General features: G+C 41.6%; 1 protein-coding gene across 1 annotated transcript in view; it reads right to left on the bottom strand.

Moving 5' to 3' along the window:
- Positions 1 to 26,879, bottom strand: part of LOC106570772 (regulating synaptic membrane exocytosis protein 2) — a gene marked incomplete at its 3' end in the record, with an annotated part of 112,168 nt that overhangs the window by 30,999 nt on the left and 54,290 nt on the right. The window contains exons 5-10 of the mRNA XM_045693721.1: positions 26,491 to 26,614; positions 23,435 to 23,481; positions 21,251 to 21,360; positions 13,465 to 13,595; positions 10,850 to 11,021; positions 7,650 to 7,803 (exon numbers count right to left, since the gene is read on the bottom strand). Of these exons, the coding sequence (XP_045549677.1) occupies positions 7,650 to 7,803; positions 10,850 to 11,021; positions 13,465 to 13,595; positions 21,251 to 21,360; positions 23,435 to 23,481; positions 26,491 to 26,614 (738 nt within the window). The remainder of the gene's footprint in view (positions 1 to 7,649; positions 7,804 to 10,849; positions 11,022 to 13,464; positions 13,596 to 21,250; positions 21,361 to 23,434; positions 23,482 to 26,490; positions 26,615 to 26,879) is intronic.

Below are 26,879 nucleotides of genomic sequence, written 5' to 3'. Positions count from 1 at the left end.
GGTGCTGTATAGACAACCACTATAGTCTATTGGTGCTGTATAGACAACCACTATAGTCTATTGGTGCTGTATAGACAACCACTATAGTCTGTTGGTGCTGTATAGACAACCACTATAGTCTATTGGTGCTGTACTGTATAGACAACCACTATAGTCTGTTGGTACTGTACTGTATAGACAACCACTATAGTCTGTTGGTGCTGTACTGTATAGACAACCACTATAGTCTATTGGTGCTGTATAGACAACCACTATAGTCTGTTGGTGCTGTATAGACAACCACTATAGTCTGTTGGTGCTGTATAGACAACCACTATAGTCTGTTGGTGCTGTATAGACAACCACTATAGTCTGTTGGTGCTGTATAGACAACCACTATAGTCTGTTGGTACTGTATAGACAACCACTATAGTCTATTGGTACTCTACTGTATAGACAACCACTATAGTCTTGGTACTGTATAGACAACCACTATAGTCGGATGGTACTGTATAGACAACCACTATAGTCTATTGGTGCTGTATAGACAACCACTATAGTCTGTTGGTACTGTATAGACAACCACTATAGTCTATTGGTGCTGTATAGACAACCACTATAGTCTATTGGTGCTGTATAGACAACCACTATAGTCTGTTGGTGCTGTATAGACAACCACTATAGTCTATTGGTGCTGTATAGACAACCACTATAGTCTGATGGTGCTGTATAGACAACCACTATAGTCTGTTGGTGCTGTATAGACAACCACTATAGTCTATTGGTGCTGTACTGTATAGACAACCACTATAGTCTGTTGGTGCTGTATAGACAACCACTATAGTCTGTTGGTGCAGTATAGACAACCACTATAGTCTATTGGTGCTGTATAGACAACCACTATAGTCTGTTGGTGCTGTATAGACAACCACTATAGTCTGTTGGTGCTGTATAGACAACCACTATAGTCTATTGGTGCTGTACTGTATAGACAACCACTATAGTCTGTTGGTACTGTACTGTATAGACAACCACTATAGTCTATTGGTGCTGTACTGTATAGACAACCACTATAGTCTGTTGGTGCTGTATAGACAACCACTATAGTCTGTTGTTGCTGTATAGATAACCACTATAGTCTGTTGGTGCTGTATAGACAACCACTATAGTCTGTTGGTGCTGTACTGTATAGACAACCACTATAGTCTGTTGGTACTGTATAGACAACCACTATAGTCTGTTGGTGCTGTATAGACAACCACTATAGTCTATTGGTACTGTAGACAACCACTATAGTCTGTTGGTACTGTACTGTATAGACAACCACTATAGTCTGTTGGTGCTGTATAGACAACCACTATAGTCTGATGGTGCTGTATAGACAACCACTATAGTCTGTTGGTACTGTACTGTATAGACAACCACTATAGTCTGTTGGTGCTGTATAGACAACCACTATAGTCTATTGGTGCTGTATAGACAACCACTATAGTCTATTGGTGCTGTATAGACAACCACTATAGTCTATTGGTGCTGTATAGACAACCACTATAGTCTATTGGTGCTGTATAGACAACCACTATAGTCTATTGGTGCTGTATAGACTACCACTATAGTCTATTGGTACTGTATAGACAACCACTATAGTCTGTTGGTGCTGTATAGACAACCACTATAGTCTATTGGTGCTGTATAGACAACCACTATAGTCTATTGGTGCTGTATAGACAACCACTATAGTCTATTGGTGCTGTATAGACTACCACTATAGTCTATTGGTACTGTATAGACAACCACTATAGTCTGTTGGTGCTGTATAGACAACCACTATAGTCTGTTGGTGCTGTATAGACAACCACTATAGTCTATTGGTGCTGTATAGACAACCACTATAGTCTATTGGTGCTGTATAGACAACCACTATAGTCTGTTGGTGCTGTATAGACAACCACTATAGTCTATTGGTGCTGTACTGTATAGACAACCACTATAGTCTGTTGGTACTGTACTGTATAGACAACCACTATAGTCTGTTGGTGCTGTACTGTATAGACAACCACTATAGTCTATTGGTGCTGTATAGACAACCACTATAGTCTGTTGGTGCTGTATAGACAACCACTATAGTCTGTTGGTGCTGTATAGACAACCACTATAGTCTGTTGGTGCTGTATAGACAACCACTATAGTCTGTTGGTGCTGTATAGACAACCACTATAGTCTGTTGGTACTGTATAGACAACCACTATAGTCTATTGGTACTCTACTGTATAGACAACCACTATAGTCTTGGTACTGTATAGACAACCACTATAGTCGGATGGTACTGTATAGACAACCACTATAGTCTATTGGTGCTGTATAGACAACCACTATAGTCTGTTGGTACTGTATAGACAACCACTATAGTCTATTGGTGCTGTATAGACAACCACTATAGTCTATTGGTGCTGTATAGACAACCACTATAGTCTGTTGGTGCTGTATAGACAACCACTATAGTCTGTTGGTACTGTATAGACAACCACTATAGTCTATTGGTACTGTATAGACAACCACTATAGTCTGTTGGTGCTGTATAGACAACCACTATAGTCTATTGGTGCTGTACTGTATAGACAACCACTATAGTCTGTTTGTGCTGTATAGACAACCACTATAGTCTGTTGGTGCTGTATAGACAACCACTATAGTCTGTTGGTGCTGTATAGACAACCACTATAGTCTGTTGGTGCTGTACTGTATAGACAACCACTATAGTCTGTTGGTACTGTATAGACAACCACTATAGTCTATTGGTGCTGTATAGACAACCACTATAGTCTATTGGTACTGTATAGGCAACCACTATAGTCTGTTGGTACTGTACTGTATAGACAACCACTATAGTCTGTTGGTGCTGTATAGACAACCACTATAGTCTATTGGTGCTGTATAGACAACCACTATAGTCTGTTGCTGCTGTATAGACAACCACTATAGTCTGTTGGTGCTGTATAGACAACCACTATAGTCTATTGGTACTGTATATACAACCACTATAGTCTGTTAGTGCTGTATAGACAACCACTATAGTCTGTTGGTACTGTATAGACAACCACTATAGTCTATTGGTACTGTATAGACAACCACTATTGTCTATTGGTACAATATTTGACAAACACTATAGTCTGATGGTGCTGTACTGTATAGACAACCACTATAGTCTGTTGGTGCTGTATGGACAACCACTATAGTCTGTTGGTGCTGTATAGACAACCACTATAGTCTGTTGGTGCTGTATAGACAACCACTATAGTCTGTTGGTGCTGTATAGACAACCACTATAGTCTATTGGTGCTGTACTGTATAGACAACCACTATAGTCTGTTGGTGCTGTATAGACAACCACTATAGTCTGTTGGTGCAGTATAGACAACCACTATAGTCTATTGGTGCTGTATAGACAACCACTATAGTCTGTTGGTGCTGTATAGACAACCACTATAGTCTGTCGGTGCTGTATAGACAACCACTATAGTCTATTGGTGCTGTACTGTATAGACAACCACTATAGTCTGTTGGTACTGTACTGTATAGACAACCACTATAGTCTATTGGTGCTGTACTGTATAGACAACCACTATAGTCTGTTGGTGCTGTATAGACAACCACTATAGTCTGTTGTTGCTGTATAGATAACCACTATAGTCTGTTGGTGCTGTATAGACAACCACTATAGTCTGTTGGTGCTGTACTGTATAGACAACCACTATAGTCTGTTGGTACTGTATAGACAACCACTATAGTCTGTTGGTACTGTATAGACAACCACTATAGTCTATTGGTACTGTATAGACAACCACTATAGTCTATTGGTGCTGTATAGACAACCACTATAGTCTATTGGTACTGTAGACAACCACTATAGTCTGTTGGTACTGTACTGTATAGACAACCACTATAGTCTGTTGGTGCTGTATAGACAACCACTATAGTCTGATGGTGCTGTATAGACAACCACTATAGTCTGTTGGTACTGTACTGTATAGACAACCACTATAGTCTATTGGTGCTGTATAGACAACCACTATAGTCTATTGGTGCTGTATAGACAACCACTATAGTCTATTGGTGCTGTATAGACAACCACTATAGTCTATTGGTGCTGTATAGACAACCACTATAGTCTATTGGTGCTGTATAGACTACCACTATAGTCTATTGGTACTGTATAGACAACCACTATAGTCTGTTGGTGCTGTATAGACAACCACTATAGTCTATTGGTGCTGTATAGAAAACCACTATAGTCTATTGGTGCTGTATAGACAACCACTATAGTCTATTGGTGCTGTATAGACTACCACTATAGTCTATTGGTACTGTATAGACAACCACTATAGTCTGTTGGTGCTGTATAGACAACCACTATAGTCTGTTGGTGCTGTATAGACAACCACTATAGTCTATTGGTGCTGTATAGACAACCACTATAGTCTATTGGTGCTGTATAGACAACCACTATAGTCTGTTGGTGCTGTATAGACAACCACTATAGTCTATTGGTGCTGTACTGTATAGACAACCACTATAGTCTGTTGGTACTGTACTGTATAGACAACCACTATAGTCTGTTGGTGCTGTACTGTATAGACAACCACTATAGTCTATTGGTGCTGTATAGACAACCACTATAGTCTGTTGGTGCTGTATAGACAACCACTATAGTCTGTTGGTGCTGTATAGACAACCACTATAGTCTGTTGGTGCTGTATAGACAACCACTATAGTCTGTTGGTGCTGTATAGACAACCACTATAGTCTGTTGGTACTGTATAGACAACCACTATAGTCTATTGGTACTCTACTGTATAGACAACCACTATAGTCTTGGTACTGTATAGACAACCACTATAGTCTATTGTTGCTGTATAGACAACCACTATAGTCTATTGGTGCTGTATAGACAACCACTATAGTCTGTTGGTGCTGTATAGACAACCACTATAGTCTGTTGGTACTGTATAGACAACCACTATAGTCTATTGGTACTGTATAGACAACCACTATAGTCTGTTGGTGCTGTATAGACAACCACTATAGTCTATTGGTGCTGTACTGTATAGACAACCACTATAGTCTGTTTGTGCTGTATAGACAACCACTATAGTCTGTTGGTGCTGTATAGACAACCACTATAGTCTGTTGGTGCTGTATAGACAACCACTATAGTCTGTTGGTGCTGTACTGTATAGACAACCACTATAGTCTGTTGGTACTGTATAGACAACCACTATAGTCTATTGGTGCTGTATAGACAACCACTATAGTCTATTGGTACTGTATAGACAACCACTATAGTCTGTTGGTACTGTACTGTATAGACAACCACTATAGTCTGTTGGTGCTGTATAGACAACCACTATAGTCTATTGGTGCTGTATAGACAACCACTATAGTCTGTTGCTGCTGTATAGACAACCACTATAGTCTGTTGGTGCTGTATAGACAACCACTATAGTCTATTGGTACTGTATATACAACCACTATAGTCTGTTAGTGCTGTATAGACAACCACTATAGTCTGTTGGTACTGTATAGACAACCACTATAGTCTATTGGTACTGTATAGACAACCACTATTGTCTATTGGTACAATATTTGACAAACACTATAGTCTGATGGTGCTGTACTGTATAGACAACCACTATAGTCTGTTGGTGCTGTATGGACAACCACTATAGTCTGTTGGTGCTGTATAGACAACCACTATAGTCTGTTGGTGCTGTATAGACAACCACTATAGTCTGTTGGTGCTGTATAGACAACCACTATAGTCTGTTGGTGCTGTATAGACAACCACTATAGTCTATTGGTGCTGTATAGACAACCACTATAGTCTGTTGGTGCTGTATAGACAACCACTATTGTCTGTTGGTGGTGTATAGACAACCACTATAGTCTGTTGGTGCTGTATAGACAACCACTATAGTCTGTTGGTGCTGTATAGACAACCACTATAGTCTATTGGTGCTGTATAGACAACCACTATAGTCTATTGGTGCTGTATAGACAACCACTATAGTCTGTTGGTGCTGTATAGACAACCACTATAGTCTATTGGTGCTGTATGGACAACCACTATAGTCTGTTGGTGCTGTATGGACAACCACTATAGTCTGTTGGTGCTGTATAGACAACCACTATAGTCTATTGGTGCTGTATAGACAACCACTATAGTCTGTTGGTGCTGTATAGACAACCACTATAGTCTGTTGGTGCTGTATAGACAACCACTATAGTCTGTTGGTGCTGTATAGACAACCACTATAGTCTGTTGGTGCTGTATAGACAACCACTATAGTCTGTTGGTGCTGTATAGACAACCACTATTGTCTGTTGGTGCTGTATAGACAACCACTATTGTCTGTTGGTGCTGTATAGACAACCACTATAGTCTGATGGTGCTGTATAGACAACCACTATAGTCTGTTGGTTCTAACTATCTCTTGGGGAGGTGGGTGAGGTGACCAGAGGCCAGTCAGGAGGACAATTTCTTGGGGAGGTGCGGGAAGCAACACACCATGGAGACAAGGTTAGGTGTGGTGCTGGTAGAGACATGGTTAGGTGTGTGGTGCTGGTAGAGACATGGTTAGGTGTGGTGCTGGTGGAAACATGGTTAGGTGTGTGGTGCTGGTAGAGACATGGTTAGGTTGGTGCTGGTAGAGACATGGTTAGGTTGGTGCTGGTAGAGACAAGGTTAGGTGTGGTGCTGGTGCGGACATGGTAAGGTGTGGTGCTGGTAGGGACATGGTTAGGTGTGGTTCTGGTTGAGACATGGTTAGGTGTGGTGCTGGTAGGGACATGGTTAGGTGTGGTGCTGGTGAGGACATGGTTAGGTGTGTGGTGCTGGTGGGGACATGGTTAGGTGTGGTGCTGGTGGGGACATGGTTAGGTGTGGTGCTGGTAGAGACATGGTTAAGTGTGTGGTGCAGGTAGAGACATGGTTAGGTGTGGTGCTGGTAGAGACATGGTTAGGTGTGGTGCTGGTGGAGACATGGTTAGGTGTGGTGCTGGTAGAGACATGGTTAGGTGTGGTGCTGGTGGAGACATGGTTAGGTGTGGTGCTGGTAGAGACATGGTTAGGTGTGGTGCTGGTTGAGACAAGTTTAGGTGTGGTGCTGGTGCAGTTAGAGACATGGTTAGGTGTGGTGCTGGTTGAGACATGGTTAGGTGTGGTGCTGGTTGAGACATGGTTAGGTGTGGTGCTGGTGCAGTTAGAGACATGGTTAGGTGTGGTGCTGGTAGAGACATGGTTAGGTGTGGTGCTGGTAGAGACATGGTTAGGTGTGGTGCTGGTAGAGACATGGTTAGGTGTGGTGCTGGTAGAGACATGGTTATGTGTGGTGCTGGTTGGGACATGGTTAGGTTCGGTGCTGGTAGAGACATGGTTAGGTGTGATGCTGGTAGAGTCATGGCTAGGTGTGGTGCTGGTGGGGACATGGTTAGGTGTGTGGTGCTGGTAGGGACATGGTTAGGTGTGGTGCTGGTGGAGACATGGTTAGGTTTGTGGTGCAGGTGCTGGTGGAGACATGGTTAGGTGTATGGAATAGTGGAGACATGGATAAGTGTATGGTGCTGGTAGAGACATGGTTAGGTTTGTGGTGCAGGTGCTGGTGGAGACCTACTCTGTAACCTTCTAGTGGGGCTCTCTCCCGGCAGCAGTTTCCTCTGCGTGTAGGGTGAGGGGTTGGACATTGCCAAGAAGGATACATCGTGGGTTTGCAACTTGTACCAGTGGGCTGTGTCGTCCATCAAGGCTGTCTCCAGGTGTATGAGGATCTGACAACACAATACATGTATTCACTGACTTAGCAGAAGAGATAACAGACCATGTAAAACATGTGATCCAAACAGAAAGTTGGGCTGATGCTCTCTTCAGCAAAAGATCGAAGTTAAAGTGTTACAATTATCAAATTGTAGAAGGAGAGAAATCAAATTCCAAACCCAAATTCTAAATCTACAAAGACTATTTCTGTGTCATTTGTAAAAGTGAGAACATCCTAGTGTAGATTCTTGAATCATGATCAGACGATGTATTAGTTCTGTTGTGTTATGTCATGTTACATTATGTTATGTTACATTACATTATGTAACATTGTTATGTTAAATTAAGTTACATAATGTTATCTTACATTATGTTGTGTTACATGATATTATGGTATGTTATATTATGTTACGTTAGGTTATATTACATTATAGTTATGTATTGTGACATTGTTATGTTACGTTAATTATGTTATTTTACATAATGGTATGTTATGATACATTATGTTATATTATTTTATGTTACATTATGTTATGTTGCATTATGTTATATTACATGATGTTATGTTACATTGTTATGGTATAATATGTTACTTTATGTTAAGTTACATTGTATTTTGTTACATTATGCTATGTTATGTAATTTTATGTTACATTATGGTAAATTATGTTATTATATGTTACAGTATGTTATGTTACACTTTGTTATGTTACATTATTCTGTTATGTAACTTTATGTTACATTATATTACATTATGTTACATTATGTTATGTTGCGTTATGTTATAATATGTTACGTTATGTTACATTACGTTATGCTAAAGAAAAATATGTTACATTATGTTGCATGATATGATATGTTACGTTATGTTAAGTGATGTTATGGTATGTTACATTATGTTTTGTTACATTGTTATGTTACATCATCTTATGTTAGATTACATTATATTACGTTACGTTACATTTTGTTAATTTACATATTTTTTAAGTTAAATTATGTTATATTATGTTAAGTTTGGTTACATTATGTTACGTTATATTATGTTTTGTTATATTATTATATATTATCTTATGTTCAGTTCAGTTAAATTATGTTATAGTATGTTAGGTTACATTATCTTATGTTATATTATACACTGCTCAAAAAAATAAAGGGAACACTTAAACAACACAATGTAATTCCAAGTCAATCACACTTCTGTGAAATCAAACTGTCCACTTAGGAAGCAACACTGATTGACAATAAATTTCACATGCTGTTGTGCAAATGGAATAGACAACAGGTGGAAATTATAGGCAATTAGCAAGACACCCCCAATAAAGGAGTGGTTCTGCAGGTGGGGACCACAGACCACTTCTCGTTCCTATGCTTCCTGGCTGATGTTTTGGTCACTTTTGAATGCTGGCGGTGCTTTCACTCTAGTGGTAGCATGAGACGGAGTCTACAACCCACACAAGTGGCTCAGGTAGTGCAGCTCATCCAGGATGGCACATCAATGCGAGCTGTGGCAAGAAGGTTTGCTGTGTCTGTCAGCGTAGTGTCCAGAGCATGGAGGCGCTACCAGGAGACAGGCCAGTACATCAGGAGACGTGGAGGAGGCTGTAGGAGGGCAACAACCCAGCAGCAGGACCGCTACCTCTGCCTTTGTGCAAGGAGGAGCAGGAGAAGCACTGCCAGAGCCCTGCAAAATGACCTCCAGCAGGCCACAAATGTGCATGTGTCTGCTCAAACGGTCAGAAACAGACTCCATGAGGGTGGTATGAGGGCCCGACGTCCACAGGTGGGGGTTGTGCTTACAGCCCAACACCGTGCAGGACGTTTGGCATTTGCCAGAGAACACCAAGATTGGCAAATTCAGGAGAGGTAGAGTCAAGGGCAGGAGACAGTAAATTCTTGAACACACTTTAATCCGTATGTACAAAAATAAAGATAGTCCAAACACGGTAGGGCAGGGCGTCAAACAGTATCGCGCTCAAAAACCCTTGTAGACGTCAAAAGATGGGACGCAGCCCATAAATACCTCTGCGGTGATAAAACACAAAACCAACCACAGGCAGTGGGAAAAAACACACGTTCCTCAAGATACCACAAAACCTGACAAGGAACATAATCACGCACAAACACAGACATACCTCGCTAAACTAAATACCCCCCCCTACTAATAACTAACACAAAACAGGTGCGTGCCTACCAAGACCTAACCAACAGAAAGTGAAACAAAAAGGATCGATGGCAGCTAGTAGGTCGGCGACGACGACCGCCGAGCGCCGCTCGGTCGAGGAGGGGCGCCACCTTCCGTCGGTGTCGTGACAGTTACATTGTGTTATTTAAGTGTTCCCTTTATTTTTTTGAGCAGTGTATTATGTTATGTTGTGTTGTATTATGTTATGTTGTGTTAAATAATATTATGCTGTGTTGTATTATGCTGTGTTGTATTATGCTGTGTTGTATTATGTTATGTTAAATAATATTATGCTGTGTTGTATTATGCTGTGTTGTATTATGCTGTGTTGTATTATGCTGTGTTGTATTATGCTGTGTTGTATTATGTTGTGTTAAATAATATTATGCTGTGTTATATTATGCTGTGTTGTATTATGCTGTGTTGTATTATGCTGTGTTGTATTATGCTGTGTTGTATTATGCTGTGTTGTATTATGCTGTGTTGTATTATGTTATGTTAAATAATATTATGCTGTGTTGTATTATGCTGTGTTGTATTATGCTGTGTTGTATTATGCTGTGTTGTATTATGCTGTGTTGTATTATGTTGTGTTAAATAATATTATGCTGTGTTATATTATGCTGTGTTGTATTATGCTGTGTTGTATTATGCTGTGTTGTATTATGCTGTGTTGTATTATGCTGTGTTGTATTATGCTGTGTTGTATTATGTTATGTTAAATAATATTATGCTGTGTTGTATTATGCTGTGTTGTATTATGCTGTGTTGTATTATGCTGTGTTGTATTATACTGTGTTGTATTATACTGTGTTGTTTTATGCTGTGTTGTATTATATTGTGTTGTGTAATGTTGTATTATGTGTAATGTATCATACCCCTCCCATGAATTCACTCTCCTCCTCTCTGACCCTGGCCTGGTCCCACAGAGTGATCTCCAGCATGCGCTCTCTAAACTCCCTCCAGTGGACAGGCATGTACATGAACGTCTGGTTCCATTTAGGCTCCAGGGACTTCTTCACCGTTTTCGTTCTCCTTTTGCTTTTGTCACTAAAAGGAAGAATACCATATCCTTTAAAATTATGGTTTAGGACAGTAATGCAAACATGGTATAAGACAGACAGTAATACAACCATGGTATAAGACAGTAATACAACCATGGTATAAGACAGTAATACAACCATGGTATAAGACAGTAATACAACGTTGGTATAAGACAGACAGTAATACAACCATGGTATAAGACAGACAGTAATACAACCATGGTATAAGACAGACAGTAATACAACCATGGTATAAGACAGACAGTAATACAACCATGGTATAAGACAGTAATACAACCATGGTATAAGACAGACAGTAATACAACCATGGTATAAGACAGACAGTAATACAACCATGGTATAAGACAGTAATACAACCATGGTATAAGACAATAATACAACAATGGTATAAGACAGACAGTAATACAATCATGGTATATGTCACGTCCTGACCAGCAGAGGGAGTAATTGTATTAGTTTTGGTCAGGACGTGGCAGAGGGTTTGTGTTGTGTATGTTCTAGGGTAGTTTTCTATGTGTAGTGTTGGGTGTTGGACTCTCAATTGGAGGCAGGTGTTTCTAGTTGCCTCTGATTGGGAGTCCTATAAATAGGTGTGTGTTTTTGTTTGTCACTGGTGGGTAGTTGTTTGAGAGCACTGCTTTTGTTGAGTCTGCTTCTCTGTTCCTGTCGTTAGTTTGTTTATTGTTTTTCCGTGGTGTTCTCATTTTATTTAATAAATATGTTGAGCACGCAACCCGCTGCGCCTTGGTCCCATTCTCTCTTCCACGACAGTTGTGACAGAACTACCCACCACAACAGGACCAAGCAGCGGAGGAAATCTGGCGAGGCCCAGGGAACACGGCTGGTAAGGGAGCCCGAGAGGCAGCCCCAAGAATTGTTTTGGGGGGGGCACAAGGGCAGTTTGGCGGGGCGAGGATGGAGCCCCAGGCCAGCTCCCTGTACCCTTTTTGGGCAGAGACATACTGGACAGGTCCCGTGCTTTGGGGTGATGGGTGCTGTGGCGAGGCCGGGTATTTTCAGGCCGGTACGCGGAGTACCAGCGCCACGCATGTGCCGGGGGAAAGTGGGCATCCAGCCAGTAGGGGTGATGCCAGCCCTAAGCTCGAGACTGCCAGTGCGCCTCTACGGTCCAGTGTTTCCCGCTACACGCACTAGCCTTGAGGTGCGTGTCTCCAGGCTGGCACGTCCAGTATCAGCCCCACGCATCAGGCTTCTAGTGGGTCAACCCAGTCCGACTCGGCCTGTTCCCGCTCCCCGCACTAGCCCTGAGGTGCGTGTCTCCAGGCTGGCACATCCAGTACCAGCCCCACGCATCAGGCTTCTAGTGCGTCAACCCAGTCCGACTCGGCCTGTTCCCGCTCCCTGCACTAGCCCTGAGGTGCATGTGCCCAGACTGGCACATACTGTACCAGCCCCACGCATCAGGCTTCTAGTGCGTCAGCCCAGCCTCGCCAGTCAGGAGCCGCCAGAGCCGCCCGCCAGCCGGGAGCCGCCAGAGCCGCCCGGCAGGCGGGGCGAAGTCAGGGTCGCCCACCAGTCCTCCGACGTGGCCAGGGGCACCACCTAAGTGGGCGACGCCGAGGGTGGAGCGGGGTCCACGTCCCGCACCTGAGCCGCCTCCGATATAGGTGGGTTGGGGAGGGGGGGTGTAGCACAGTGCCGTAGTTGACGGCAGCCACCCTCCCTTCCCTCCCTGTAGTTTAGGGGGATTTTTCTGGTTGTTTTGGGGGGTTTTCTGTGTTTTTCTTTTGAGGTGCATTCAGGGTCTGCACCTTTAGGGGGGGGGGGGGGGTACTGTCACGTCCTGACCAGCAGAGGGAGTAATTGTATTAGTTTTGGTCAGGACGTGGCAGAGGGTTTGTGTTGTGTATATTCTAGGGTAGTTTTCTGTGTGTAGTGTTGGGTGTTGGACTCTCAATTGGAGGCAGGTGTTTCTAGTTGCCTCTGATTGGGAGTCCTATAAATAGGTGTGTGTTTTTGTTTGTCACTGGTGGGTAGTTGTTTGAGAGCACTGCTTTTGTTGAGTCTGCTTCTCTGTTCCTGTCGTTAGTTTGTTTATTGTTTTTCCGTGGTGTTCTCATTTTATTTAATAAATATGTTGAGCAAGCAACCCGCTGCGCCTTGGTCCCATTCTCTCTTCCACGACAGCTGTGACAGTATAAGACAGACAGTAATACAACCATGGTATAAGACAGTAATACAACCATGGTATAAGACAGACGGTAATACAACCATGGTATAAGACAGACGGTAATACAACCATGGTATAAGACAGACAGTAATACAACCATGGTATAAGACAGTAATTCAACCATGGTATAAGACAGTAATTCAACCATGGTATAAGACAGTAATTCAACCATGGTATAAGACAGACAGTAATACAACCATGGTATAAAACATAAACATGGAATGATGTTGATTCCTACCTTCTGTCGGGGAGGAGGTATATTTTAACATAGGGGTTCCTGGGCCGGCCGTCTTCCCTAGAAGGAAATTCTTTAGCTCCCAGGATGGTGACTATGAGCTGGTGACCCACCTTGTCGTACCACAGTTTGACCTGGAGGGAGAGTAGAGTTGTGATATTATGAGCTGATGAACACTCTGATGTATTGGGAGGGTCTAACATTAAAGCATAGCATATAGCAGTCTAGCAATACAGCACAGCAGTAGCCAATGTGTCTTTTAGTAAGAGTTTATTAGAAGCTGCCAGGCACTATAGTTGATGTTTTCTTTGCAAACAAAAAGGAAGTGATGAAAAACTATTCAAAATGCTTGATTCAGATTTCAAACTAATAAGAAAACGCTCTGAAACAATTTAAAACTCAAACTAATAAGAAAACGCTCTGAAACGATTTAAAACTCAAAAGAAAATGCTTTGCTCCTTTTTTGCAAAACAAATTATGGTCAAGTGAAACAATTGTCTAAAATTGGAAACGCTAGTTGCACAACCGAGAGGCTCCATTACAAAACGATAATTTAATGCTGCAAACTTACCACAAGTTTGTGGCAAATATGCTGCAAACTAAATAGTGTGCTACAAAATGTTGTTGAAGTTTGCAAATGTTTGCCACTAGTGGTGAATCTGCGGCAAACCTTTGGCAACAATAATATTTATTGCCATTAGTGGTCAAACAGTTCGCTAGAGGTTTTTCTCTGGCAGACAATTCTCTCAAGATTCTATTTGAATCTGTGGCTAACCTGTGGAAGCAACATTTATTGCCACTAGTGGCAAACAGTTTACCACAAGATGTTTCTGGTGAACACATGAGTTCCAAGACCAGTAACCGTTGATGACCAATGACTAACCGTTGATGACCAATCAAGGGAATTAGAAAAATCTGTTGGAAAATGGAAGCTAGCTACAGTACTTACCAAAGTTGTCCGGTGTGTGTCTAATTATTACAGTTTTTTACAATCCCTTTGGCACTAATTTCAGAACCTTGGGGTCATTTTTCAAAACTCTAGACACAAAACTCAAAACGGTCATCACAGGCTGTCCAATGTTCAAAACATTGCATTGTAGATTCATATCTTTAAAGAAACCTTGCACTTGCAGAATCATTGGTTCAAATAACTCATTTATCATGAAATACCATAGGAACATTCATTTAGATCAGCCACACACAAGATACCGATAGTTTCACTGTGTAGTTGTTTGTACAATCATTAAATATTGTAGTACAAAATATGTGATACATGTTTCATTATGCTACTACACGTAAATACATCACTGTAAAAGGACTAGTAGAGAAAATACTAAAGACAGAGTTTAATCATTGAACAAAATATGAAATGTATTGATGAAATACAATAAAATCACAACATAGGTTTCTTTAAATCAAAGCAAAAATAATTAGCTACAAAAAAGAAAGAAACTAGAGTAAAACATCAACTGCAGTGTTCCTCACCTGGCTTACTGTCAAAAGCAAAGGATTGATTACTGTACTTCTATATCTCCATCAACCCTGTCTTGTGGATTTGGCCACAAGTTCTCATCCACATCACAATGGATGTTTTCATCAGCCAAACATCTTGGGAAGAATCTTCGGGTGAATCCAGGCCTGATGTCTGCCGTGATGTCATTCCATGCGTCATCCATGGCCTGGAGAAGGGTGGCTTGTCCGTGAGGGCGCCTATCATATACCTTCCACCTCCACATGGAGAAAAAATCCTCAATCGGGTTTTAGGAAAGGAGAATATGGGGGTAAGTACAGGGTGGTAAATTGTGGATGGGCCTGAAACCATGCTTGCACCATTTGAGCGGGGTGGAACCTGACATTATCCCACACAATGACATAGGTCACACCATCAGCTCTACAGACCTGATTTAGCTCATCAAGGAAGGTTACATTCGAACAGCGAATCATGTGGCTGCCTGCAACTCAATATATAGAGTAGAGAGCTTTAGTTGTTGTTCGACCAAACATTAGAACGGGCAAGATGCGTAATCTAAGCAACTTTGACCGTGGTATGATTGTTGGTGCCACACATGGTGATTCCAGCATCTCAGAAACAGCTGCCTTCCTGGGATTTTTATGCACTACAATCTCTAGAGTTTACAGAGAATGGTGTGATAAACAAAAGACATTCAGTGAGCGACACTTCTGTGGGCAAAAACACCTTGTTAATGAGAGAGGTCAGAGGAGAATGTCCAGACTCATTCAAGCTAACAGAAAGGCCACAAATGCTCAAATAACAGCTGTTTAAAACAGTGGTGTGCAGAAGGGCATCTCTTAACGTCCAACACCGTGAATAATTCAGGCTGTTGTGGAGGCAAAAGGGGGTCCTACCCAGTACTAGATAGGTGTACCTAGTAAAGTGGCCGGTGAGTGTACAGTAATGTCAAATCTGAAAACATGGTCTGGAAAAGTGGTACATGGGACCATAGAAACAGTGTCTGATAAAGAATGATGATGAAATATTACATCCATAGATAATGTAATCCAATTGGTTCATGTTCCACGGTAATTGGTGTCAATGGATCTCGTTATCCTGAAACTTTCATGATCTAAACATGGAATATTGTTTGTCAGTTTCCATTTAACTATGCATTAAGAGTAATGCAACGGTTACCTATCATTTTGATCAGTTGTATCAATCGATAGTTAGATCATTGTAATGAAATGAACAGACAGTCATCTCAGATGTAATGTGTGAATTGCATTTTGAAATGGTAATACTTTGATGTTAAATTGTGTCATTTTGAACAGGTGATTTTAGTTCAATGAACAAATGATCTTAGCTTTATGTGTATTGTATCCAAGCAATTGGAAAAAGTGTTAGAGTTTTGAAAAATTTGCATTTTGATCATTAGTTGTGAGTTTTGTGTCTAGAGTTTTGAAAAATGACATCAAGGTTCCGAAATTAGTGCCAAAGGGATTGTAAAAAACTGTAATGAAACTTCCTAATAAATTTGAACATTTTATTAGCTAAATGCCTATTTAGAAATGTCATGTTTAATAGGATAGAGTGAAACTCACTTTGTTGATACCAGTTTCAATCTGTCAATGCCACTGAGTGACTGGCTAGCATTTAGCTAGCTAACATTAGCTATTATATTTTTGCACAATTCATGTGATAGGTAGCTAGCTAACCACTGATTTGCCTGAACACATATTTTTAGCTGAATATATTGGTGTTTTTTAATACCAATATGCATGTCAATATGCTTGTGTCACGGCTCTCTAGCATCTTAGCTATCCCAATAGCTAAGGTAGGTAACTAGCTAGCTAAGAACAAAATTAGTCGATTTGACATCAAAGCAAAACTTCACTTTTGCAGATGGATACCCTTCGCCTACCTGTGGTGTTGGAAGAGGCTGTATTGGGAGGAAGATTCATCAACACCCTGGAAATATGTTTGTGGTGCACTCCCTCGTAACGCTTTTTTTGAGTGATAAAGCAAGTAAATGCATGTATTATTGTAATAAATGTAGCCCATACATTCATTCTTTGTAACAAATAAATCTGTCATTACTTCAAACTAGTAGCTAGCTCATCTTGATCATGAGTTGTTCCTTCTGTCTTTCTAGAAGCAATCAGTTACAAGGCAAAAGTCAGATTCAGGCCTTCCATCAAATTGAGGACAGAGAAATATGTGTTCAGCAGACAGGTAAAGTCTTGCATGCACAGCTTTGAGATGTAAGTTACACTCTAAAATGCTGGGTTGTTTGGATGACCCAATTGCTTGGTTGCAGGCATTGGGTCAATAGTTGGGTTGTTTTCTGTAAATACAGCAAGGTTAGATTGTTTTCTGTAATACAGCCAGTTTGGGTTGTTGGTGCTGGGTTATTAAGGTTGGGCTATGGATATTTCACCCAGCCAATGGGTTAATTCTCCCGCTACCAGCGCGTGAAGTCCATTACAATACTTACAAGTAGTCGTGTGACCAATACTTAGTCTAGTTCTCGTGTGACTGACAAGTGAAAAACGGCTAACATTATTTCGACAGACTAATAGTCTTTTGGCTGACTGAAAACGGTAAGTAACAAACGTTACGAATTCTGAATTTGATGGTCATTCAGGTTAAATAGGCTGTGCTATTATAGGTTGTCCTCAAGCTAGTGTGGAAGGACCACCAGAGGGAAGGCTGAGCTCACGGATAGTAGCCCAACAAGGCATGTGAGACAAGGTAACCAGAGGCAATTAAGCACAGCTGACGGTACTAATGAGATATTCTCTTTCCCCTACAAGAGAGAGGATGGAACCAGCAAGAAAGGGGGGAAGATAAACTATCTCTGGAGAATGGCTACGGGGAGAGAGGTGCTATCCAAGAAGATCCATTAAGACGGTGACGAATATGTGATTGTTGTTATAATTTGAAGATAACCGTAAGGTGATCCTGTGTCATCTAAAGAAGATGTATGTTGTTCCTTTGGAGATTCTCATTGACTGTGTTGGAGTGTTTGTATTGTCAGAAATCTCTCAATAGAGAACTGTGTTGAATCAAGAAAACCTACTCTGGACTCGTTTATTCCACCTTTCCACTTTAGAGTGACACCAAATGACTTGGTCCGCTCACACTAGCTAACGTTAGCTTGATTGTCCTGTAGTCTCTTAATAACATACATCGATGGGAACCAAACCAGTCCTGTAGTCTCTTAATAACATACATCGATGGGAACCAAACCAGTCCTGTAGTCTCTTAATAACATACATCGATGGGAACCAAACCAGTCCTGTAGTCTCTTAATAACATACATAGATGGGAACCAAACCAGTCCTGTAGTCTCTTAATAACATACATCGATGGGAACCAAACCAGTCCTGTATTCTCTCAATAACATACGTAGATGCCATACAACATTCCTTCTGTGGCCTCCAACTGCTCTTAAACGCTAGCAAATCCAAATGCATGCTTTTCAACCGTTCGCTGCCTGCACCTGCCCACCCGACTAGCATCACTACTCTGGACGGTTCTGACCTAGAATACGTGGACAACTTCAAATACCTCGGTGTCTGGGTAGACTGTAAACTCTCCTTCCAGACTCATATCAAACATCTCCAATCCAAAATCATATCGAGAATCGGCTTTCTATTTCGCAACAAAGCCTCCTTCACTCACACCGCCAAACTTACCCTAGTAAAACTGACTATCCTACCAATCCTCGACTTCGGCGATGTCATCTACAAAATAGCAAAAATTGCTGAAGCTGGAGACTTATATTTCCCTCACTAACTTTAAACATCAGCTATCTGGGCTGCTAACCGATCGCTGCAGCTGTACATAGCCCATCTGTAAATAGCCCACCCAATCTACCTACCTCATCCCCATATTGTTTTTATTTACTTTTCTGCTCTTTTGCACACCAGTGTCACTACTTACACACCATCATCTGCTCATCATCATCTGCTCATCTTTCACTCCAGTGTTAATCTGCTACATTGTAATTACTTTGCTACTATGGCCTATTTGTTGCCATACCTCCTCATGCCATTTGCACACACTGTATATAGACTTTCTTTTTTTTCTATTGTGTTATTGACTATACGCTTGTTTATTCCATGTGTAACTCTGTGTTGTTTCTGTCGCACTGCTTTGCTTTATCTTGGCCAGGTTGCAGTTGTAAAAGATAACTTGTTCTCAACTAGCCTACCTGGTTAAATAAAGGTAAAATAAAAATAAAGATGGGAACAAAACCAGTCCAGTATTCTCTCAATAACATGCATAGATGGGAACCAAACTAGTCCTTTATTCTCTCAATAACATGCATAGATGGGAACCAAACCAGTCTAGTATTCTCTCAATAACATACATAGATGGGAACCAAACCAGTCCTTTATTCTCTCAATAACATGCATAGATGGGAACCAAACCAGTCCTGTATTCTCTCAATAACATGCATAGATGGGAAGCAAACCAGTCTAGTATTCTCTCAATAACATGCATAGATGGGAACCAAACCAGTCCTTTATTCTCTCAATAACATACATAGATGGGAACCAAACCATTCCTGTATTCTCTCAATAACATGCATAGATGGGAACCAAACCAGTCCTTTATTCTCTCAATAACATACATAGATGGGAACCAAACCAGTCCTGTATTCTCTCAATAACATGCATAGATGGGAAGCAAACCAGTCCTTTATTCTCTCAATAACATACATAGATGGGAACCAAACCAGTCCTTTATTCTCTCAATAACATACATAGATGGGAACCAAACCAGTCCTGTAGTCTCTCAATAACATGCATAGATGGGAACCAAACCAGTCTAGTATTCTCTCAATAACATACATAGATGGGAACCAAACCAGTCCTTTATTCTCTCAATAACATACATAGATGGGAACCAAACCAGTCCTGTATTCTCTCAATAACATGCATAGATGGGAACCAAACCAGTCCTGTAGTCTCTCAATAACATACATCGATGGGAACCAAACCAGTCTAGTATTCTCTTAATAACATACATAGATGGGAACCAAACCAGTCCTGTATTCTCTCAATAACATGCATAGATGGGAACCAAACCAGTCTAGTATTCTCTCAATAACATGCATAGATGGGAACCAAACCAGTCCAGTATTCTCTCAATAACATGCATAGATGGGAACCAAACCAGTCCTTTATTCTTGTAATAACATACATCGATGGGAACCAAACCAGTCCTTTTGTAACGGCTCTCGTTGGTGGTAGAAGTAGACCAAGGCGCAGCGTGGTAAGTGTTCATGATACGTTTATTCAAGAAACACTAAAACAAAATAACTACAGCAACAAAACGAAAGCGAACAGTTCTGTCAGGCACAGACACTAAACAGAAAACAAGATCCCACAAAACCCAAAAGGAAATTGACAACTTATATATGATCCCCAATCAGAGACAACGATAGACAGCTGCCTCTGATTAGGAACCACACTCGGACAAAACCAAAGAAATAGAAAACATAGACTTTCCCACCCGAGTCACACCCTGACCTAACCAACCATAGAGAATAATAAGGATCTCTAAGGTCAGGGCGTGACACCTTTATTCTTGTAATAACATACATCGATGGGAACCAAACCAGTCCTGTATTCTCTCAATAACATACGTAGATGGGAACCAAACCAGTCCTGTAGTCTCTCAATAACATACATCGATGGGAACCAAACCAGTCCTGTAGTCTCTCAATAACATACATAGATGGGAACCAAACCAGTCCTGTATTCTCTCAATAACATACATCGATGGGAACCAAACCAGTCCTGTAGTCTCTTAATAACATACATAGATGGGAACCAAACCAGTCCTGTAGTCTCTTAATAACATAGATCGATGGGAACCAAACCAGTCCTGTAGTCTCTTAATAACATACATCGATGGGAACCAAACCAGTCCTGTATTCTCTTAATAACATACATCGATGGGAACCAAACCAGTCCTGTAGTCTCTTAATAACATACATCGATGGGAACCAAACCAGTCCTGTAGTCTCTTAATAACATACATCGATGGGAACCAAACCAGTCCAGTATTCTCTCAATAACTTATAGAAACGGGAACCAAATAGATATCTTTGAAACGTAGGACAGTGTCTATTGATTTAGATCAGTCAAATGACAGACAGCACATTGTTGTTCCTCCACCCATAAGGCCCCTGACTTATCATCCTCACTAACTAGCTTACACCTTAACGAGAACAGCATTAACTAATTAAGTGATCCAACCAATCCCCTTAGTGAGTGATAATGATTGGCCACAGAGCAGCAGTACATCGTGGCTACTTACTGAGACGTGTCCAGACAGGCACTGTGGGGAGTAGCGGAGCATCCCGGGACTCATGGGGGACGTGACGGATATGGCTCGACCCATCTTCTGGGATTCAAATAAACTCGAACCTGCAGACACAAGCAAATCTGTGTTATTTTCACTTAAAGGTTAAGGTGTGTAGGGGCTTGTTTTCTTTGAATCATTGTGTATTTTTACATAAAGGTTAAGGTGCGTAGGGGCTTTTTCATTTCTTTAGAATTCATCTTTGTTTCATAGTATAGTTTATTTAATTTTTATTTAACACAGTCACTTGATTTCTTAATTTACCAAACAGTTGGGCTGCCAGACTTATTTGCCATTCCTTTTGCCTCATCCCTCTCAACCATACCATTTTTCAATTCCTCATCAATCCAAGGGGATTTAACAGTTTTTACAATCATTTTCTTAATGGGTGCTTATTATTAACTGGAATAAGCAATTTCATAATTGTGTCAAGTGCAGCGTCTGGTTGCTCCTCATTACACACCACAGACCAACAAATATTATTTACATCATCAACATATGAATCACTACAAAACATATTGTATGACCTCTTATACACTATATTAGGCCCAGCCTTTGGAACTTTGGTTTTCCTAGATATGGCTATTATATTGTGATCACTACATCCTATGGATTTGGATACTGCTTTAAAGCAAATTTCTGCAGCATTAGTAAAGATGTGATCAATACATGTTGATGATTTCATTCCTGTACTGTTTGTAACTACCCTGGAAGGTTGACTGGCAACCTGAACCAGGTTGCAGGCACTGATGAGAGCCAGTCAATATTTAAATCACCCAGAAAATATACTTCTCTGTTGATATCACATACATTTACAAGCATTTCACACATATTATCCAGATACTGACTGTTAGCACTTGGTGGTCTATAGCAGCTTCCCACAAGAATAGGCTTTAGGGGGCCTTCCGTGTGGTGCAGTGGTCTAAGGCTGTGCCACTAGAGATTCTTGGTTCGAGTCCAGGCTCTGTCGCAGCCGGCTGTGACCGGGAGACCCATGGGGCGGCGAACAATTGGCCCAGTGTCGTCCGGGTTAGGGGAGGGTTTGGCCAGCAGGGATACCCCTGTCCCATCGGGCAATAGTGACTCCTGTGGCGGGCCGGGCGCAGTGCACACTGACACGGTCGCCAGGTGTACGGTGTTTCCTCCGACACATTGGTGCGGCTGGCTTCCGGGTTAAATGGGCATTGTGTCAAGAAGCAGTGTGGCTTGGTTGGGTTGGGTTGTGTTTCGAAGGACGCATGGCTCTCGACCTTCGCCTCTCCCGAGTCCGTAAGGGAGTTGCAGCGATGAGACAAGACTGTAACTACCAATTGGATACCACGAAATTGGGGAGAAAAAATGGGTGAAAATACAAAAAAAAGAATAGGCTTTAGGTGAGGCAGATGAACCTGTAGCCATATTACTTCAACAGTTGTAACAATGTACGCTGAGAGTCGAGAAACAAGTTCAGGGAGTGAATACATTTAATAAATAAATAAACGAACATGAACAAAAGAAGAAACACAAACACCGACATGAAACAGATACAGAAACAATAACGCCTGGGGGAGGAACCAAATGGAGTGACATAAATAGATGGAGTCCAGGTGAGTGACGATGGTGACAGGCGTAATAATCAGCAGTCTGGTGACCTAGAGGCCAGAGAGGGAGTATACGTGACAACATTATTTAACATTAGATTGTCTCTAAGCTTTAAAGGAATGTGGTTCTTTATATAGACTGCAACACCACCCCCGTTGGCATTTCTGTCTTTTCTGTAGATGTTATAACCATATGTTGCTACGACTGTATCGTCAAATTATCTAAGTGAGTTTCAGAGATAGCCAGAATATGCATGTTATTTGTTACAAGCAAGTTATTGACTTCATGGACCTTGTTTCTCAGGCTGCATATGTTAATATGGCCTATTTTGAGCACTTTTCTGGGTTGCTTGATTGTTTTTAATGCTTTCCTGATAAGCTTATGAGAAGTAGACTTGATAGTGCAGGGTGAGCTGCACAAAGTGGTCTTCCTACTAGAGCACATCGTCTCAGTTTTCTTTGAATCACTGTGTAATTTAGTAAAAACTAAGAGCTACACTACATCCAGATGTCGGCATTGTTGATGTCATGATAATGAATGTATGATGTCACCACTCACTTGATTCAAGTTGTCCATGTGTGCTCTCTGAGATACTGGGAAAATCTCTGGGAAATAAACAGAACCCCAACATTATGAAGCAAGAGACATCTTCACAGTTACATTACTGTTACTGCCCTCTCTCTAGTCAAATATGGGTCACCTATTTATGTTTATTCAGAGGGTCCAGAGGGGAATTGTTCTAATGAAGCTGGGATGTTATCTGTTGAGCTGAGGGACTGAAGATGGGAGGTTATCTGTGGAGCTGAGGTACTGAAGCTGGGAGGTTATCTGTAGAGCTGAGGGACTGAAGCTGGGGGGTTATCTGTGGAGCTGAGGGACTGAAGCTGGGTTGTTATCTGTGGAGCTGAGGGACTGAAGCGTGGATGTTATCTGTGGAACTGAGGGACTGAAGCTGGGATGTTATCTGTGGAGCTGAGGGACTGAAGCGTGGATGTTATCTGTGGAGCTGAGGGACTGAAGCTGGGATGTTATCTGTGGAGCTGAGGGCCTGAAGATGGGAGGTTATCTGTGGAGCTGAGGGACTGAAGCTGGAACGTTATCTGTGGAGCTGAGGGACTGAAGCTTGGATGTTATCTGTGGAGCTGAGGGACTGAAGCTGGGTTGTTATCTGTGGAGCTGAGGGACTGAAGCGTGGATGTTATCTGTGGAGCTGAGGGACTGAAGCTGGGATGTTATCTGTGGAGCTGAGGGACTGAAGCTGGGGTATTATCTGTTGACCTGAGGGACTGAAGATGGGATGTTATCTGTGGAGCTGAGGGGCTGAAGCTGGGTGGTTATCTGTGGAGCTGAGGGACTGAAGCTGGAACGTTATCTGTGGACCTGAGGGACTGAAGCTGGGTTGTTATCTGTGGAGCTGAGGGACGGAAGCTGGGGTGTTATCTGTGGAGCTGAGGGACTGAAGCTGGGGTAATATCTGTGGAGCTGAGGGACTGAAGCTGGGATATTATCTGTGGAGCTGAGGGACTGAAGCTGGGTATTTCTGTGGCGCTGAGGGACTGAAGCTGGGGTATTATCTGTGGAGCTGAGGGACTGAAGCTGGGGTATTATCTGTGGAGCTGAGGGACTGAAGCTGGGTGGTGGCATGTGGAGCTGAGGCACTGAAGCTGGGGTATTATCTGTGGAGCTGAGGGACTGAAGCTGGGATGTTATCTGTGGAGCTGAGGGACTGAAGCTGGGGTTTATCTGTGGAGCTGAGGGACTGAAGCTGGGTGGTGGCATGTGGAGATGAGGGACTGAAGCTGGGTGGTGGCATGTGGAGCTGAGGGACTGAAGCTGGGGTATTATCTGTGGAGCTGAGGGACTGAAGCTGGGATATTATCTGTGGAGCTGAGGGACTGAAGCTGGGTTATTATCTGTGGAGCTGAGGGACTGAAGCTAGGACGTGGCATGTGGAGCTGAGGGACTGAAGCTAGGTAATGGCATGTGGAGCTGAAAGACTGAAGCTGGGGTATTATCTGTGGAGCTGAGGGACTGAAGCTGGGTGTTAGCTGTGTTAGCTGTGGAGCTGAGGGACTGAAGCTGGGTGTTAGCTGTGTTAGCTGTGGAGCTGGGGGACCGTGTGATTCAAAACAAGTTACACAAGACCTATTAGTACATAACATATTTTCACAGCTTTCAATGACAGGGACTAATTATCTGCTTTTATCCTTTATGTAAACCTTTATGTTAACTTTCACATCTTGTCAGAGATACCATTAATACAATTCTCCTGAGACGAGGGAATGAAATGAGGAAACATTTCACTGTTAGTCCACACCTGTTGTTTACCAAGCATGTAGTGAATACCATTTGATTTGAAAATGTATTTATACAGCGCCTTCAGAAAGTATTGACACCCCTATACAGCGCCTTCAGAAAGTATTGACACCCCTATACAGCGCCTTCAGAAAGTATTGACACCCCTATACAGCGCCTTCAGAAAGTATTGACACCCCTATACAGCGCCTTCAGAAAGTATTGACACCCCTTGACTTATGCCTCATGTTGTTATGTTACAGCTTGAGTTTAAAATGGATTAAACTGAGATGTTGTGTCACTGTCCTTCACACAATATCCCATAATGTCAAAGTGGAATGATGTATTATTTATTACAGAGTTTATAGGCTGTGATAGGAAAACACTGAGGATGGATCTACAACATTGTAGTTACTCCACAATTGTAAACCAAATGACAGAGTGAAAAGAAGGAAGCCTGTACAGAATAAAAATATTCCGAAAACATTCGCCCTGTTTGAATAAGGCACCAAAAATGTTGCAAATAAATGAACTTTATGTCCTGAATACAAAGCGTGTTTGGGGCAAAGCCAACACATCACTGAATACCACTCCTCATATTTTCAAGCATGGCGGTGGCTGCATCGTGTTATCGGTATGCTTGTTATTGGGACATTTTTTGAATAAAAATACAATTTAATAGAGCTAAGAAAATGCTAAATGCATAACCTGGTTTGCTTTCCAACAGACACTGGGAGATTATTTCAGACACGGGAGTTGCTTACAAACTTGCATAGTTAAATAAAGGTTAAATAAATGTGAAATTTAAATAAATAAAGATGACATTGAATGTTCCTGAGTGGCCTAGTTCGAGTTTTCACTTAAATTGGCTTGAACATCTATGGCAAGACCTGAAAATGGTTGTCTAGCTATGATCAACAACCAACTTGACAGAGCTTGAAGAATTTAAAAAAGAATAATGTGCAAACATTGTACAAACCAGGTGTGTAAAGATCTTACCCAAAAAGACTCACAGCTATAATCGCTGCCAAAGGTGATTCTAAAACAAGTTTTCACATTATAATTATGGGATATTGTGTGTAGATGGGTGAGAAAATAAACATATTTAATCAATTTTAAATTAAGGCTGTAACACAACAAAATGTGGAATAAGTCAAGGGGTATGAATACTTTCGGAAGGCACTGTACCACTCCACAAGTCATTAAGGGCGTACAGGGGTAGTGCAAAACCAAGCTGGGAGTCACACATCCTTAGACTAAGTACATGTATTCACAACTTGAAAGGTAATTTTCCATAGTTGTGTTAGAACTGAACTCACCGTATGGGACGGGACACAACCAGCTCCACTTGGGGGTCTGGCTTCGATTCTAGAATGACATTATAAACTTCCTTGAATGTTGCTCCTTGTAGGGCCCTCCCATTCCATTCAAGAACCTGATCTCCTGAAGAGAGAGAGAGAGGATCCGTTAACACAGCACACTGCAGAAAGAAAGAGAGGAGTGACAAAAATATTCATGCAGTGTACAAATATGATTGAATATGAGAAGTGTTTATGGTGTGTACAAATATGATTGGTCAGACAAGGGTAATGGCAGCTAAAAAGACTCATTGCATCATCAGTATGAGAAAGCGTGTACTCATGACATCATCAGTGGGAGCCAGTCTGTACTCATGAAATCATCAGTATGAGGCATTGTGAGACAGTGT

The sequence above is a fragment of the Salmo salar genome, chromosome ssa14, assembly GCF_905237065.1.
Source record: "Salmo salar chromosome ssa14, Ssal_v3.1, whole genome shotgun sequence".
Taxonomy (NCBI): domain Eukaryota; kingdom Metazoa; phylum Chordata; class Actinopteri; order Salmoniformes; family Salmonidae; genus Salmo; species Salmo salar.
Note: the sequence above shows the minus strand (reverse complement) of the source record. Positions and strands in the feature narration are given on the sequence as shown.